This window comes from Corvus kubaryi, unplaced genomic scaffold (assembly GCF_017639235.1).
Source record: "Corvus kubaryi isolate FWS band 111438036 unplaced genomic scaffold, C.kubaryi_AGA036_p1.0 split3-37296, whole genome shotgun sequence".
In the NCBI taxonomy this organism is placed as follows: domain Eukaryota; kingdom Metazoa; phylum Chordata; class Aves; order Passeriformes; family Corvidae; genus Corvus; species Corvus kubaryi.
The window spans coordinates 2,181,639-2,194,346 of NW_024582086.1; the positions used below are offsets into that span (position 1 = coordinate 2,181,639).

The window sequence follows — 12,708 nt, forward strand, 5'->3', positions numbered from 1 at the left end:
AAAAGATTTGTGTATTAAAACTCAAAACTAACTCAACACAGCAAACAAAAAAGAAAAAGCCAAATACGGAGTCAAGTGGCAATGAATTACATAAGAAGCTATTTAAACAGGCCATGAAATAAAGACTTCTGCCTTCTGAGCAGATGGATGTGACGAGGTAAAACAACCTGTATATAACCACAAACACAAAACCTCTCTTGCATGTACTGTTATAAATCAAACACCACAGAAATGAAGCTATGGAGCCCAGTGTTAGTCCAGACATTTCCCAACCCAGCCCCTACATTAGGAAGGCGTACCTGAAGGAGGGATATATTCCTCCTCTGTGACCGTCCATGCATCCCGTGCAGCCACCGAGCTGGTTCCAACAGCAGCACTAGTAATAGCTTCACCAACAGTGAACTGCAGTTCTATCTGTTTGGCCTGAAAAACACATCAGAGCATCACTGACAGTACTAACTAAACACACACCAAAACCACAGTCTGTTTCCCTGTCCCAATGTTCAGCACCAACTTACAGCAAGATCACTCTTCTGGTGGCACCTCAGACCCACTGAAGTTGATGGAAAAGGAGGAGATGCCAAACTGTCTGAATTGAATGATGAAAGCTAAAATTTCCACACTTTTTTTAAAGGATACCTTTGACAAAGTATTTACTAGTCTCTGCAGAGGTTCAACTTGGTGAAAAGAAAGAATTCGACAGAATGAAAATAAAACCAAGTTAAAATGATGCTGATAGTGATTAGTGAAAATTACTATGGCTTTATTATATAGGTAGTATTGAAAGAATTTCCTGTTGATATCTTAAAAGACGCAGAAATCTTGTTCACATTAAAAGGATTCAGACAGTACTTGCTTTGCTTCACTGTCCTCCTCACACTATTCTCTGAGCCTTCAGGAACAGGATATATACCACTTTTTTGTCATTATTTATGATTAATTTTACGTTGTAAGAACTGGTTTCCATAACTTCTGAGTACCTTCTAGATCGCTTTCCTTATGCTCTAGAAGCACAAAATGCTCAGGCACTTGGTGAATTAAGCCCTTAGCATCCTGCAATCTAAGATAAATAGTTTTTTTTCAAGTACACCTTTTACAAAGGAAGTTGTAATGTCCCCATGCAGTTACAGGAGAAAAACACTGCACTCAGAAACATGTTTTGAAGTTTGGGTACACAGTATTCTCAGTACTCTTAGTATTCTAAGTATAGTGATAGGACAAGTGGTTAACGGCTTCAAACTGAGAGTAGGTTTCAATGAGCTATTAGGAAGAAATTCTTTACTGTGAAGGTGGTGAGGCACTGGAAGAGGTCGCCCATGGATGTGCCAACCCTGGCAGTGTTCAAGGTCAGGTTGGATGGGGCTTTGAGCGACTTGGTCTAGTGTGAAGTGTCCCCACCCACAGCAGAGGGGTTGGAACTAGATCATCTTTAAGATCCGTTTCAAACCAAACCATCCTATAATTCCATGGTTCTTGCTTGTTTGATCACATCAGATTGGAGGACTCAGCAAAGCATGCCTGATACTCAACAGCCACTTCTACAATGCAGAATCCTACGTCAGTATCAGCAAGGAAGAAAGGTAAAACAAGCTGTAAATGCAGAACACTAAAAAAGCTCCTTTTATGTAATTTTGTTAACTGGCATCCTGCAGTATGTATACAAGCTCTGAGGTACTGTAAAGAATGTAGTGCACTGCAATGATACATACAGATGGATAAGAGATACATATATTCCTACAAGCTTCTAATTCAAGTGAGTCATATCAGCTGATGAAGTTCAGATAAAGGTGTATTTATATTACCTACTGCCAGGGTACCTTTGAAGGCCGAAGTACAGGCCTAAGGCTTCATTAATGTAAGCTCTGGAGAATTTATATATACAGTGTGCAAAAAAAAATCCATAAGCCTCCTGAAGGAGAATGAGTATTTGTCTCAGACTGAGGCAGACACCTGGACTAGCAAGTTTTTAAACTGTGGCATAAAACATTTTACCAGCCCAAAGTCTACCTCTGCTCTCTATTTAAAGGCAGTTTTAAAAAACCCAGAGGCACTATTACAAAAAGATGACTCCCTTTGTAAACCTGGCTCTAGACTACATAAAAAGTATCCAAAGAGAAATACTCACTGCAATATAAAGGATAATACATTGATAGTGTCTCACCTCCACAGAATCCATTAAACCCTGCAGCAGCAGCTTCTGGTGGGGAAAATCTTCATCTCCCACTGGAAAGTAACCTAGTGTTTGTATTGCTCGTTCCTTCATCTTAAATATAAATGAAAAATAACACCATCATATAACCTTTCTGTAAATCCAGAAGATGCACTTTAAACCCACTATTTCTCATCCTTACTGAAGTTTCATTCAAGGTATCAGAAGTACATGCAAGCAGCTTAGATCAATCAGTGCACCCCTTTTCCAAAGCAGATCAGAACAAATGCCCTGTTACCTTTGAGAATTATTTGCAGGCAAAAGAAGATACTCCCATTTTTCTTGAATTAAAATTAAGACCATTCATATTTTCATCCCTTAAGCCCCTACTTATGACTACAGAAAGCACAAGTGATCAGTGCAATATTAGAAAGACCCTGACCCTAACCAACTCACTAAAGCCAACAAAAAGCCTAATTCCTTTGAAAAACAAGGCTGAGTTCAGCAGATAATATATATACCTAATGAGCATTCAAGAAATGAACAGGAATCATAACAACACTACAGAAATCTTGCCTTATTTGTTTCCTTGCTGGAAGGGATTCTGGACAATAAGTTTTCAACAAGTTGCAGCTTTGTAAATCCTGTTCCTTCATTGGGAATTGGCAAGGGGCCATTCCTGCCAATCTCCCCAAGAGCTGTACAAGCACCCACCACAAGGAAGGGAGAGGTGCTGTCCAGAAAAGAACCTACAGGAAAAAGCAAGCCAGGATGACTCAAGTTTTGTATTATTATTATTATTATTATTATTATTATTATTATTATTTAGCAGTGGGCAGGCACTTGTATTTTACCCATGCAAGTAGCAAAGCATTTATCTCCTCTACAGCTGGTAGGAAGCATTATGCTAGAAAAAAATCAAAATGAAAGGAGACACTGAGAGGAATCTAGGCAACAACACTACTGATTGTGTTGGTCTGCATGTGCTGTGTTGGTGTGCATGTTACAAAGTCCACCTAGGTTTTGTTGAAATGTACATACATCTAATCAGATTACATTCTTACAGGCTGTAAATTCTATCACAAAAATTGAACTCAACATTACACTATCTGTGGGCTGGGTATCTCAGAAAAATCCTTAGTTTGGGGTAGATTTAAAAAAAACAAACTGTTACACGCAGCAAAGTCTTAGGCAGAAAGTTACCTATTGTCTCTGTTGTCGACTTTATAAGTTGTTCTTGTTCCGGCATGACTGCAGTATTTGGTTGATCTGTGTCATGTAGCTCCATTGTTCTGATTTTCCCTTTGGCCAAGTACCTTCCTACTGTAAATCCCAAAGCCAACAAGGATCCATGCTGGACCTCCGGGCTCTACAGACAACACCAACAGTGCAAAAAGTAAGTAACACTTTGCACAAAGCACTGATTTAAAAACACATACGGATGGACAAGCCAGATCAGAAGGCACCCAGAAGAATGCAGAGCTCTAACACATAATAAAACAACAGAGAGTTTGATATTGTTAGTACTCTCTGATGAATGGAGTTCTTTTAAGATTAATTAACTAAGCTTAAAAAGAGATTTAGGAGCACGGATTATGATTTATCACCAGCACTCACATGCCTAAAGCTACAATTTGGTAGCTAGACTTAAAAAAACCAAAACAAACAGACTCTAATAACCAGACATACTCAGACTAAGGGGACAAAACACACTCTTTGGTAAAAAGCACTAGAGGGTAATTGCACTAGATTTGCATTGCTAAGAATGAGAACACACCTGGCCTATAATGAAGGCAATGCCTCTACAGTTTGGCAGGCCACAAATGGTGAAACCTAATTAATACAATTAAATGTCAAAACCACCAATTTCTCCAATGCTGATTTGGAGAACTGGAACTATTTAATGACCATGGTTATTTCTACAACTGAATTTGAGCAAAAGGTTTTGTGGAGAAACAAGGCTGTGAGACTGAAATGCTACCTAACTGAAAAACAAAACAAAGGGAAGGGTGCAGGGGCTTAAGCTTGGGTTAGTTCATATCTCTTGTTTTTTAACACTACAAAAAGTTGCACCAGTGCAATTGCGCTGCCAGAATGGGATCCTCAACCTAGCTTGGCCACCAGGGACCATTCCTTGATATGGTCTCACTGCACCAAAGCCCGCAGAAGATGGGCCCTTCCCCTATCTCCACTTTCGCTATCCATTCACATTGCAGTCCTTACTGAGACACTAGGATCACCACCACTCCTAGCTGTACAGATTCAAGTGGTTTTGTACAGTAGCAGAAAGTCAGAGCTCTTCCTGACTCAGACTCACAAAGGCATGGGAACACCTTGCTTTTTTTTCCTTTCACAGTTCACATGGGTGTGTGGGGCTGAAAGCAGCAGTGGTGGATTGGGACTCATCTGTACTGGCTTCATGTCTGCAGGAGGTGTGCCCTACACAAAACTGAGCAATGACATGGCTTTGGCTCACAGGCAGAGCCTTCACAGATTCGAAATAAATCAGGTTTTTCAACTACAACATAAGGCAAACAGCGCCTCTTGTCAGCCTGTTACCTGCAATGTAAAATGGTGGCGCTTTAAGTCCTTCAGAGAGAGTGATACAAAACCATTTTGGGGAAACAGAACCTAGAAATGCTACTCCTTTCCCTCCCTTGCAGGATTCAAGACACACCAGCACAGAAACCTGACAAATTTGTTCTCAGGACTCCTTTTCCATGCTTGCAGGGGCAAAAGAGAGAAATAAGGATAAGTTGAGGCAGGCAAATCCAGCATGTAAAGACACAGCTGCGGAGGTCTGCTGAGCAGCCCATGTGGGGTGAGAGGGAAGAAGGCACAGCCCTCACACAGCACAAGACCTTGAGCCATTGAGGACCCAGGAAGCGACTATGGCTCAGGAGGGGATGAGTTGAACACTTAACAGGTTAAAAATATTCTCAGTTCTGTGGGTATCTACGTATGCTCAAGAATAAGGGACTGGTAAACAATGTGAGGTAGGTAGTGTGATCCATTACCATTCAACAGGATGTGGCTATTTAGCTGGTTAAAACTGGTTAAATACATGATTGTGTTTTGCTTGGGACATACCTCCAGGAAATCCTCCTACTGACCTTAACAACAGCTTCAGGGATTAATTTATTTAAAGATCAGTCACACTCACCTACAACAAAAAATCCCTTCTCACCATCCAACTGGAAGTCAGTTAATTTTACATCCAGATTAAGGTTAATACATCCTGGACACGTGGTGAGATTCAAATATCCTATCAGTTACATGACATGAGAAAAAACAAGAAGTAGACAAAGGAAGGTAGTTACATGGCTGTCTTTTGTCATCTTGATCAGCTGCTCCAAGGACACCCTAAGCTCATCTCCAGACATGGTAGACAGCACTACAGAATAAAACAGGGCTGCAAGCTCACGCATTTCCTCTTTGTTAGTGTTCATCAGGTTCTGTGGGAGTTTAAAAAAAAAACAAACCATGAAATATGGAAGCAGCTTCTTACCCAGTCTGTTCATAAAGAGTTTCAATATATAAAGAAAGTTCTCATGGAGATACATAAATAGTTCTTAACTCAGAAACCACTCTTTAAACAGCATTATCACTTATTAAGAAACAAAGCCCTCAATTCAACAAAGCATTCATTTTGCATTTTGTAGGAAGAAAACCACTAGCCACAAGAGGGCCACCCACCAGTTCCATGTCAAAACACACAGATCAAATTCCTGGCCAAATTTTGTCTTCAGCTAAGAGCTTCCAGGTTTTGCACTCATACTATGCTAAAAAACCCCACACCCTGAACCACTGTTTTTTCTGAGCTGCTGGAGGCTTCCGTACCCTTCTTATTAATCAAAGGGGAAAAAAACCCTCAAGAGGGTTAACCGTTTAAATCCAACTGTGACAAAAAAAAACATGTCCAGGAAATTACAGTTCTCAAAGCAAAATTATCTACTTCGCATTTGAGATCTGGTATTGTCTAAATAAATAATTAAAAAGTTGAATTTTGGAAGCCTCGGGTAATTTGTTACAATATAATCTTACCTTCATCAGTAATTTGATGTATAATGCAACACACTCCCGTGAAAAATTCACACCCTAATCTTTTAATGCCTTGGGCCACCACAAAGACACCAAAATGAGCCAAGCAAACAAACAAGAAATGATCTGTCAGGCTCATGAAATGTAATGTTAACTTCAACTCCAACCTAGCATCAGATCACACACCTGACTTCTAACAAACCCCTCAACCTGTTAGTTCCACTTGGCAAGGCAAAAACACATGAAATGTGATTTACAACAGTATTTCTGAAACTCGGTACTATCAATAACCACCCCTAGAAGCTTAATTCTGCAAATGGAACTAGGCCAAAGACAAAGAAAGGTTTTCTACAAATGATGAGGAATACTGAAAAGAGGAATGTTTTAAAGTACTCTCCTGTGTGGTTCATACCTGCATACGAACCACAATGAGAAGTGATAACCTGCATACAGTGTAATGCAGCACAGATATCATCAAGAGAAACTATTAGAACACATTCTAGTGTTTTTTAACCTTGACTAAGTATTTGTTTCTGCCAGATTGCCCCAGTGAAAGCAATGGCAACCCGCAAGACCTACAAAAATCATAGACGTTTGAGGCAAATCATGAAAAAGCAGGGAATTGCCTGAGAAAAGAATCTAGGGAAACAGAATTCTCTTTGGCTTATTCCCAAGAAGACTTCAGGGTATGGGGTTTTTTTGTCTGGGGCTAATAATAAACAGAAAAAAACCATCACCACAGAAAGGTCTCTAAAACCACTAGGGATGTAATTAATCTCATCTTCTAAAAAGTCATTCACATTTTCTCACTGAAACATTCACACTGTTCAACAATTTCTTTTAACACATGCAGACGTGCAGAATTTTGTCTTCAGTTTTCTTTTGCAGAAAAAAAAAAAAAATGGATGACTAGGTACCAGCAGGATAGATGACAGACTACCTAGAACATGTAAGTCAATGAACAAAATCAGTAATACAAAAAAACCAAAAAATAATTTTCCCCATCCTGGTACATATAACAACCTGGTACATATACATATAACATGAGGTGTTGACTGTGAGTAGAGATACCAATTTCAAATTAAGTGCATGCTTGGAAATAATACTCTGCTTCACCATGGGAAATGTGCCAGATTTTGCTAATGCCAAATCCCATCCATCCCCCTAAAAAACATTAAAAAAAGGGTTTTCAAAATACCTTAATCCAATCCATTTTGTCTACAAATCTGGTGGCTAGTTTTTCTGGATACACTGAAACAACTTCTAGAAGACAATACATGACTGGCAAACCTAAACAATAATTCAAGAACCAGGGTGTTAAACAACTCCAGTATTTACAACAATGTAACATTCAGTGCTAAAAAGAGATAAAGAAGTATCAGGCTTTCCAGGCATTTATTTGTAATTCACTAAGAGTAACAAACAATACAGAATAATAAGGTATAATATTTCTCAGACATATTAGGGAAACTAATAAAAGGAAACACTCTGGTAACAATTTGTTCTAAATGCATTCAAATGTTTTAGACTACACCTGTGGTAGATAGGCTATTATCAGAGTGAGAAGACACAGCAATCACTGGTGAGGAAGCTGTTACATACAATGGCTTCACAATTTTACACTGTTATGTCAACTGATGCTGCAATTTTACAGCCCTGCTTTCTCCCACCTACAAACTAGCACAGAAGAAAGCAAGTTTAAACTAAATAGTATACAGTCCATGTTTCAACTCTGTAATTGCTGAAGCCAAGTTCAAAGCACAGGACAACTCATTTCTAGTTAGAGAAGACACTTAATTCTTCAGGATACTGCTGCACACAGCTTCTTACCTCCAACACCAGCTAAGAGCTGCTGAAGAAGGCTGATATATATGTGTACAGGGTTGGTTTCTGCACTTTTTGAAGAGGAGGAGGAGGAGGAAGAGAAAGATATGTGGTTGCCAGACATGAGGTTTCTTATGTAACGTCCAATGGCTGGAGCATGATCTTGCATATCTGCCAAGCTCTGTGAGGTTGGCACCACACCAGCACTGTGAGCAAGACACATCCGCAGATAGAGAACTATCTAAGTAGAGGAGATAAAAACACATGATCCTGAGTCAAAAACCATGCAGGAGACAAAAGAGCAGACAATGTGCTGTATCCAATGTAATCAAAACTGGATAGTTTTTTCTTTAATCAAATATAGACAGAAGAGTTAGTATCGAGACAGGAACAAATATAAAGTATAACAAATCTTAGGACCACCTTCTGCAATACGCCTGTGTAAGTAGACAACCCTACATCACTCTCTAAAGATTAAATCATACGCAGACTTTTGGTTTATCATCAGCTGATGCAATTCCTTGCAGGCAGTTCAGCCTGTACCCTATACCAATTTGGCATGTGTACAAACGCAACTCAACACATTGCTAACACAGATCTCACTTCCCATCTCGGTTTGTGTCTAGAGATCACTGAAGCCTGGAATTCTGTTAGAAAAAGAGCCCTAGGGAGCATAATGGGACCTCTGCACAAGACTAGTATCTAATGTTATTAATATCTAATGCTATTCCATTAGATATGCTGCAGAAAGCAGTGGAGCAACCCTCTAATGAACATTCCTTCCAACCCCCCATGCAAATCCTGTTCCGAATACCGTTTAAGGACAAAGGATGGAGAGTTAATCCCAACATGTATTTCAAAGAACTTTAGAATGTAGGGTGACTTATGATAGCTGTTAGCTTCTTATGCTGTCCTCTAGATAAATAATGGTATACATATCTGAGGAAGGAAAACCAGGCACTCACCTCCCCAAATGTGGCAGGATTAAAAGGCAACGCTGCAGTTCCAGTCATATATTTAGCTGGGGTTTTCATTCGGTGAGAGGCCTAAACAACAGAGTATATTAAGAGTGGAACATTCCCATAACAGACCCGTAACAGCAGAGATGTTGGGAAGGTCAGTGAAATTTTGCTGATATGACTGTGTTAATCCTCCTCTTAGCAACTGAAAATGTGTAACAGCTCTGTAACAAAAAGGGCACAGTGCACTTGGTAACAGTCAGGTTGATCTATTTTACATCCCTATCAATTCAGAAATTGGGAACTCTGAATGCATGAGAGGGAATAGCAGGGGAGGTTGAAGGAGCACAACATTCTTTCTTCCTTTCAGGGAACAAAGAATCACTTTAGAATTTGAAAGTAAAGTACTTCATGAACTTCCAGACTCTGAGGCTCCCCCCTGACAGGCAGCCAGAAAGCTTTAAAATAGCAGGTCTGCCTGGAGAGGCTGCAGAACAGCCAGGCTTCCCCAGTCCTGGGAGGTGGGTGCCCTGTGCTGTGTCAGCCAAGCCTGGGGAGTCTCTCAGACTGAGACAGAGGGAATCTCTCTACCTGCTATATGGAAGGCTGCAGCAGCAAGTGAGCAACTCCTTTCCATGTAAATGTTAGCTCTGACAAGCAGGAATATGCCAGCAGAAAAACATCCAAACAGGAGGTTTTAAGTGACACCCACTGCAAATGTTGCAGAAAAGTAATATGTATCTATTAAACAGGCAACATGCACATCAGTGGTAGGGCTTGATTCAGTCAGCCAGCCTTGTACTTGAGTAAACACACAAGGCAGCTGCAGAAGACAACAGATCCTCACTCCCCTCAACACACTATGATCATTTGCAACACTAATTTCAATGATATCCAGAACTATTAAAGAAAATCTGATTTAGTGAACAGACAGTGACTCCCTTGAGGAATGGTTTCCCTCCCATACCCAGCAGATTGGTCCTACTCTTTCACACGTATTTTTCTTTCAGAAGGAGAGAAGTATCATGCTAAATCATGAAGTCATTTTTCATCTCAGCCAGCTGTGCCAAGGAATGCATACAGACTTCTCAAACATCTCCCAAAGTCACAGATTATTGACAGTATGTGAAAAATCACACTTTGAGATAACTCAACAAACAAATATACCTCCAGGATTTTTAAATACACCATCAGGACATGTAAAGACGACTTGAAAACTGCTCGAAAAAAAATTTTAATTCCTCCATGATTGAGGGACTCTTCTCAGCAGTGACTAAACTACACTGATCTATAATTATTTAGTGACATTACAAATGTTAAGGAAAATTTTAAAAATAACTGCAAGGGGACAGCATTTAAGAGTGTTATCTAAAACTCAATCTTGGCTTCTTAATTTTTTAGTATCTGTTTAAATAGCCAGGATTCTGGACAAAAAGCAAGTTGTCTTCTAGAACATCAAATACTTCAGAGTATTAGTAGAGTACACCACCATCAGAGCACACATTTCACAATAAATATCTCAGGTGTAAGAGTTCTGTTATCACAGATCTCTTGCAAAATCAGATGTGCTTTGACATTACATACTTCTGACAATTTTTTAAAAAGGCTATCACAGGAAAAAATAACTGTTAGTGACTCTCCACATCTCCTTCACTGCTTATAAGCCTAGTATAGCTACTATACACAGACGGTATTTTAACACTTCTCCAGATGAGCTGTCAGAGCAAACAGATGTGACTGAACTGAGTGGCACAGTTTTTGGCATGTCCTTCCACTAAACTCATGAAGGGCTGTTTACATGGCTATTATTCCAAAAATTGCAATGAAGATGAAAAATTAAGCCTTTAAGTCAACAAATTAGACTTCTTCACTTGTTCTAGTATCTCCTTTCCTAGCCTAGGATTTTTTTTTTATTTAATGTATATTATTATTCACTGGGCCAAATAAAAAGTAGTCTTCTTGCACCTCCAGGAACTGTGTTTGTGAAATGTGCTGGATTATAAGCCTTGAAAACTTGATTCCTCGTTTCACATATCATCTGCACAAATTGCAAGAAAGCAAAACATTCCTTTTGTTAAAAGCTCTGCCTCGCTACTTAACACTTGGATCTCTTGCAATTACTGACAGCAGAAAGCGATGACAAGTGGTAATCTTGGCAATAAAATACTATGTGTGGTCCTCACTGTGACTTTCACTAACTTTATTCCTTGGGACAGCTGTGGGAAACCGACATAGGGAAGGCAAGACCACACTTACCACATGCCTGAACATCATGCATCTATTTGTCATCTACTGTGACAGAAGCACTGTATACCTTGTCTTGAATGTAATGGACCATTTCAGGGAAGGATGGCATCTGCTTCCCAGAACTCTCCTTTTCATTTTTTCCAGAAAATGTTCTCAGTACCCGCTGGGCTTCTCCATGTACCTCCTCCCGCCTTTCAGAAGAAAAGATGAGAAACAGACATTATATACACAGAACAAACAGTCTTCAATGAGCAGTAAGAAGTATTGGGAAGCTGGGGGAGAGAGAATGGTTTTTAAATGAGATGTTGGGAGGGTTTTTTGAAAGGAAGGGAGAAAAAAATCTTTAATTACAACTTCTAATGATTTGTTTATTTTAGAGATGGGAAAGAAAATGGGATAGTACTGAGTTCTCCTTGCAAAACTGTCTGGATGAGCTCAGTTCTGTTCCTCTTACATCCTTCTAGTGTTCACCAACAGTTCATGCTTCCCACATCCTTGTTTTCCTATATGCTACTTCTCCCTATCACTTCCTACAGTCAAGCTTCAGCTGCCACCTACCAGGTGGCATTGTCTACTTAATAGCAGATAACTACTCCTGAAACAGTGCTGACACCGCAATGACAGAGCAGGTTGTTGCAACTGATCTGTTTAGCTTTCTTTAGTTACACAATAGCTACTCACATCAAAAATTTAGTAATTAAATTGGAAAAAAACCCCCACCACTTACACTGCCGTAACAGAAAACTGCAAATTAAATGATTACTGTAATTTAACAAGTCAGCTACTCGAGAGTGGCAACTCTCAAAACGGCATGTTCAACTCCCTGCAAATACAAGCTAAAAATAGACTGACAGAATTTGCCAGGAAAAAATAATTTCTAGACACTGTAAAAGTGATTTCAGTTAATGTATTTTTACTTTTGCAATTGCAACTGATCACTAATATGAAGTGCTTTAGTGACAGCAGTTCATCTGAAACTAAAGACTGTCACTGAGTATAGTAACAGCTCTCCACAGAAGTGTCAAGAATGTGAAGTTTAATTTCCAAATTACCATATTTGATTTTCTTTGAGTTATTTATGTGCAAACTTACACACACATATATGTACATGTATTTGTATTTAATCCAAATATATATTGAATGCATATACAGTGTGTATGAATATGCATATATATATACATACATATTTATATATATATCCACACACATATCCACACACACACATATATATGTACACACATATATATACGAGAAAATAATTTATAAAGGAAAACAACTTACGGGTCTCCCGCAGCTAACAGGAGTAAGTATCTGGAAGGGATATGATCTGGAGGGAACACTGTGCTAGCAAATTTTACAGCCACTTGACGTACTTGAACTTCAGGCTTAAAGGGAAAAGACACAAACATATGGTTGAGTTTTAAATGACAAGCAGTAATGACTTTCACTCATCACTTGTACATCATCAGTCATTTGTTTTGTCCTCTG

At 39.3% G+C, this 12,708-nt stretch overlaps 1 protein-coding gene across 3 annotated transcripts in view; it reads right to left on the minus strand.

Moving 5' to 3' along the window:
• Positions 1 to 12,708, minus strand: part of ECPAS (Ecm29 proteasome adaptor and scaffold) — a 61,776-nt gene that overhangs the window by 25,699 nt on the left and 23,369 nt on the right. For all 3 annotated transcript variants that reach the window (XM_042015321.1, XM_042015320.1, XM_042015322.1), the window contains 10 exons: positions 12,502 to 12,605; positions 11,288 to 11,411; positions 8,980 to 9,060; positions 8,021 to 8,255; positions 7,389 to 7,480; positions 5,470 to 5,604; positions 3,353 to 3,518; positions 2,726 to 2,898; positions 2,162 to 2,263; positions 300 to 423 (listed from right to left, as the gene is read on the minus strand). In XM_042015321.1, coding sequence (XP_041871255.1) covers positions 300 to 423; positions 2,162 to 2,263; positions 2,726 to 2,898; positions 3,353 to 3,518; positions 5,470 to 5,604; positions 7,389 to 7,480; positions 8,021 to 8,255; positions 8,980 to 9,060; positions 11,288 to 11,411; positions 12,502 to 12,605 — 1,336 coding nt within the window. The remainder of the gene's footprint in view (positions 1 to 299; positions 424 to 2,161; positions 2,264 to 2,725; positions 2,899 to 3,352; positions 3,519 to 5,469; positions 5,605 to 7,388; positions 7,481 to 8,020; positions 8,256 to 8,979; positions 9,061 to 11,287; positions 11,412 to 12,501; positions 12,606 to 12,708) is intronic.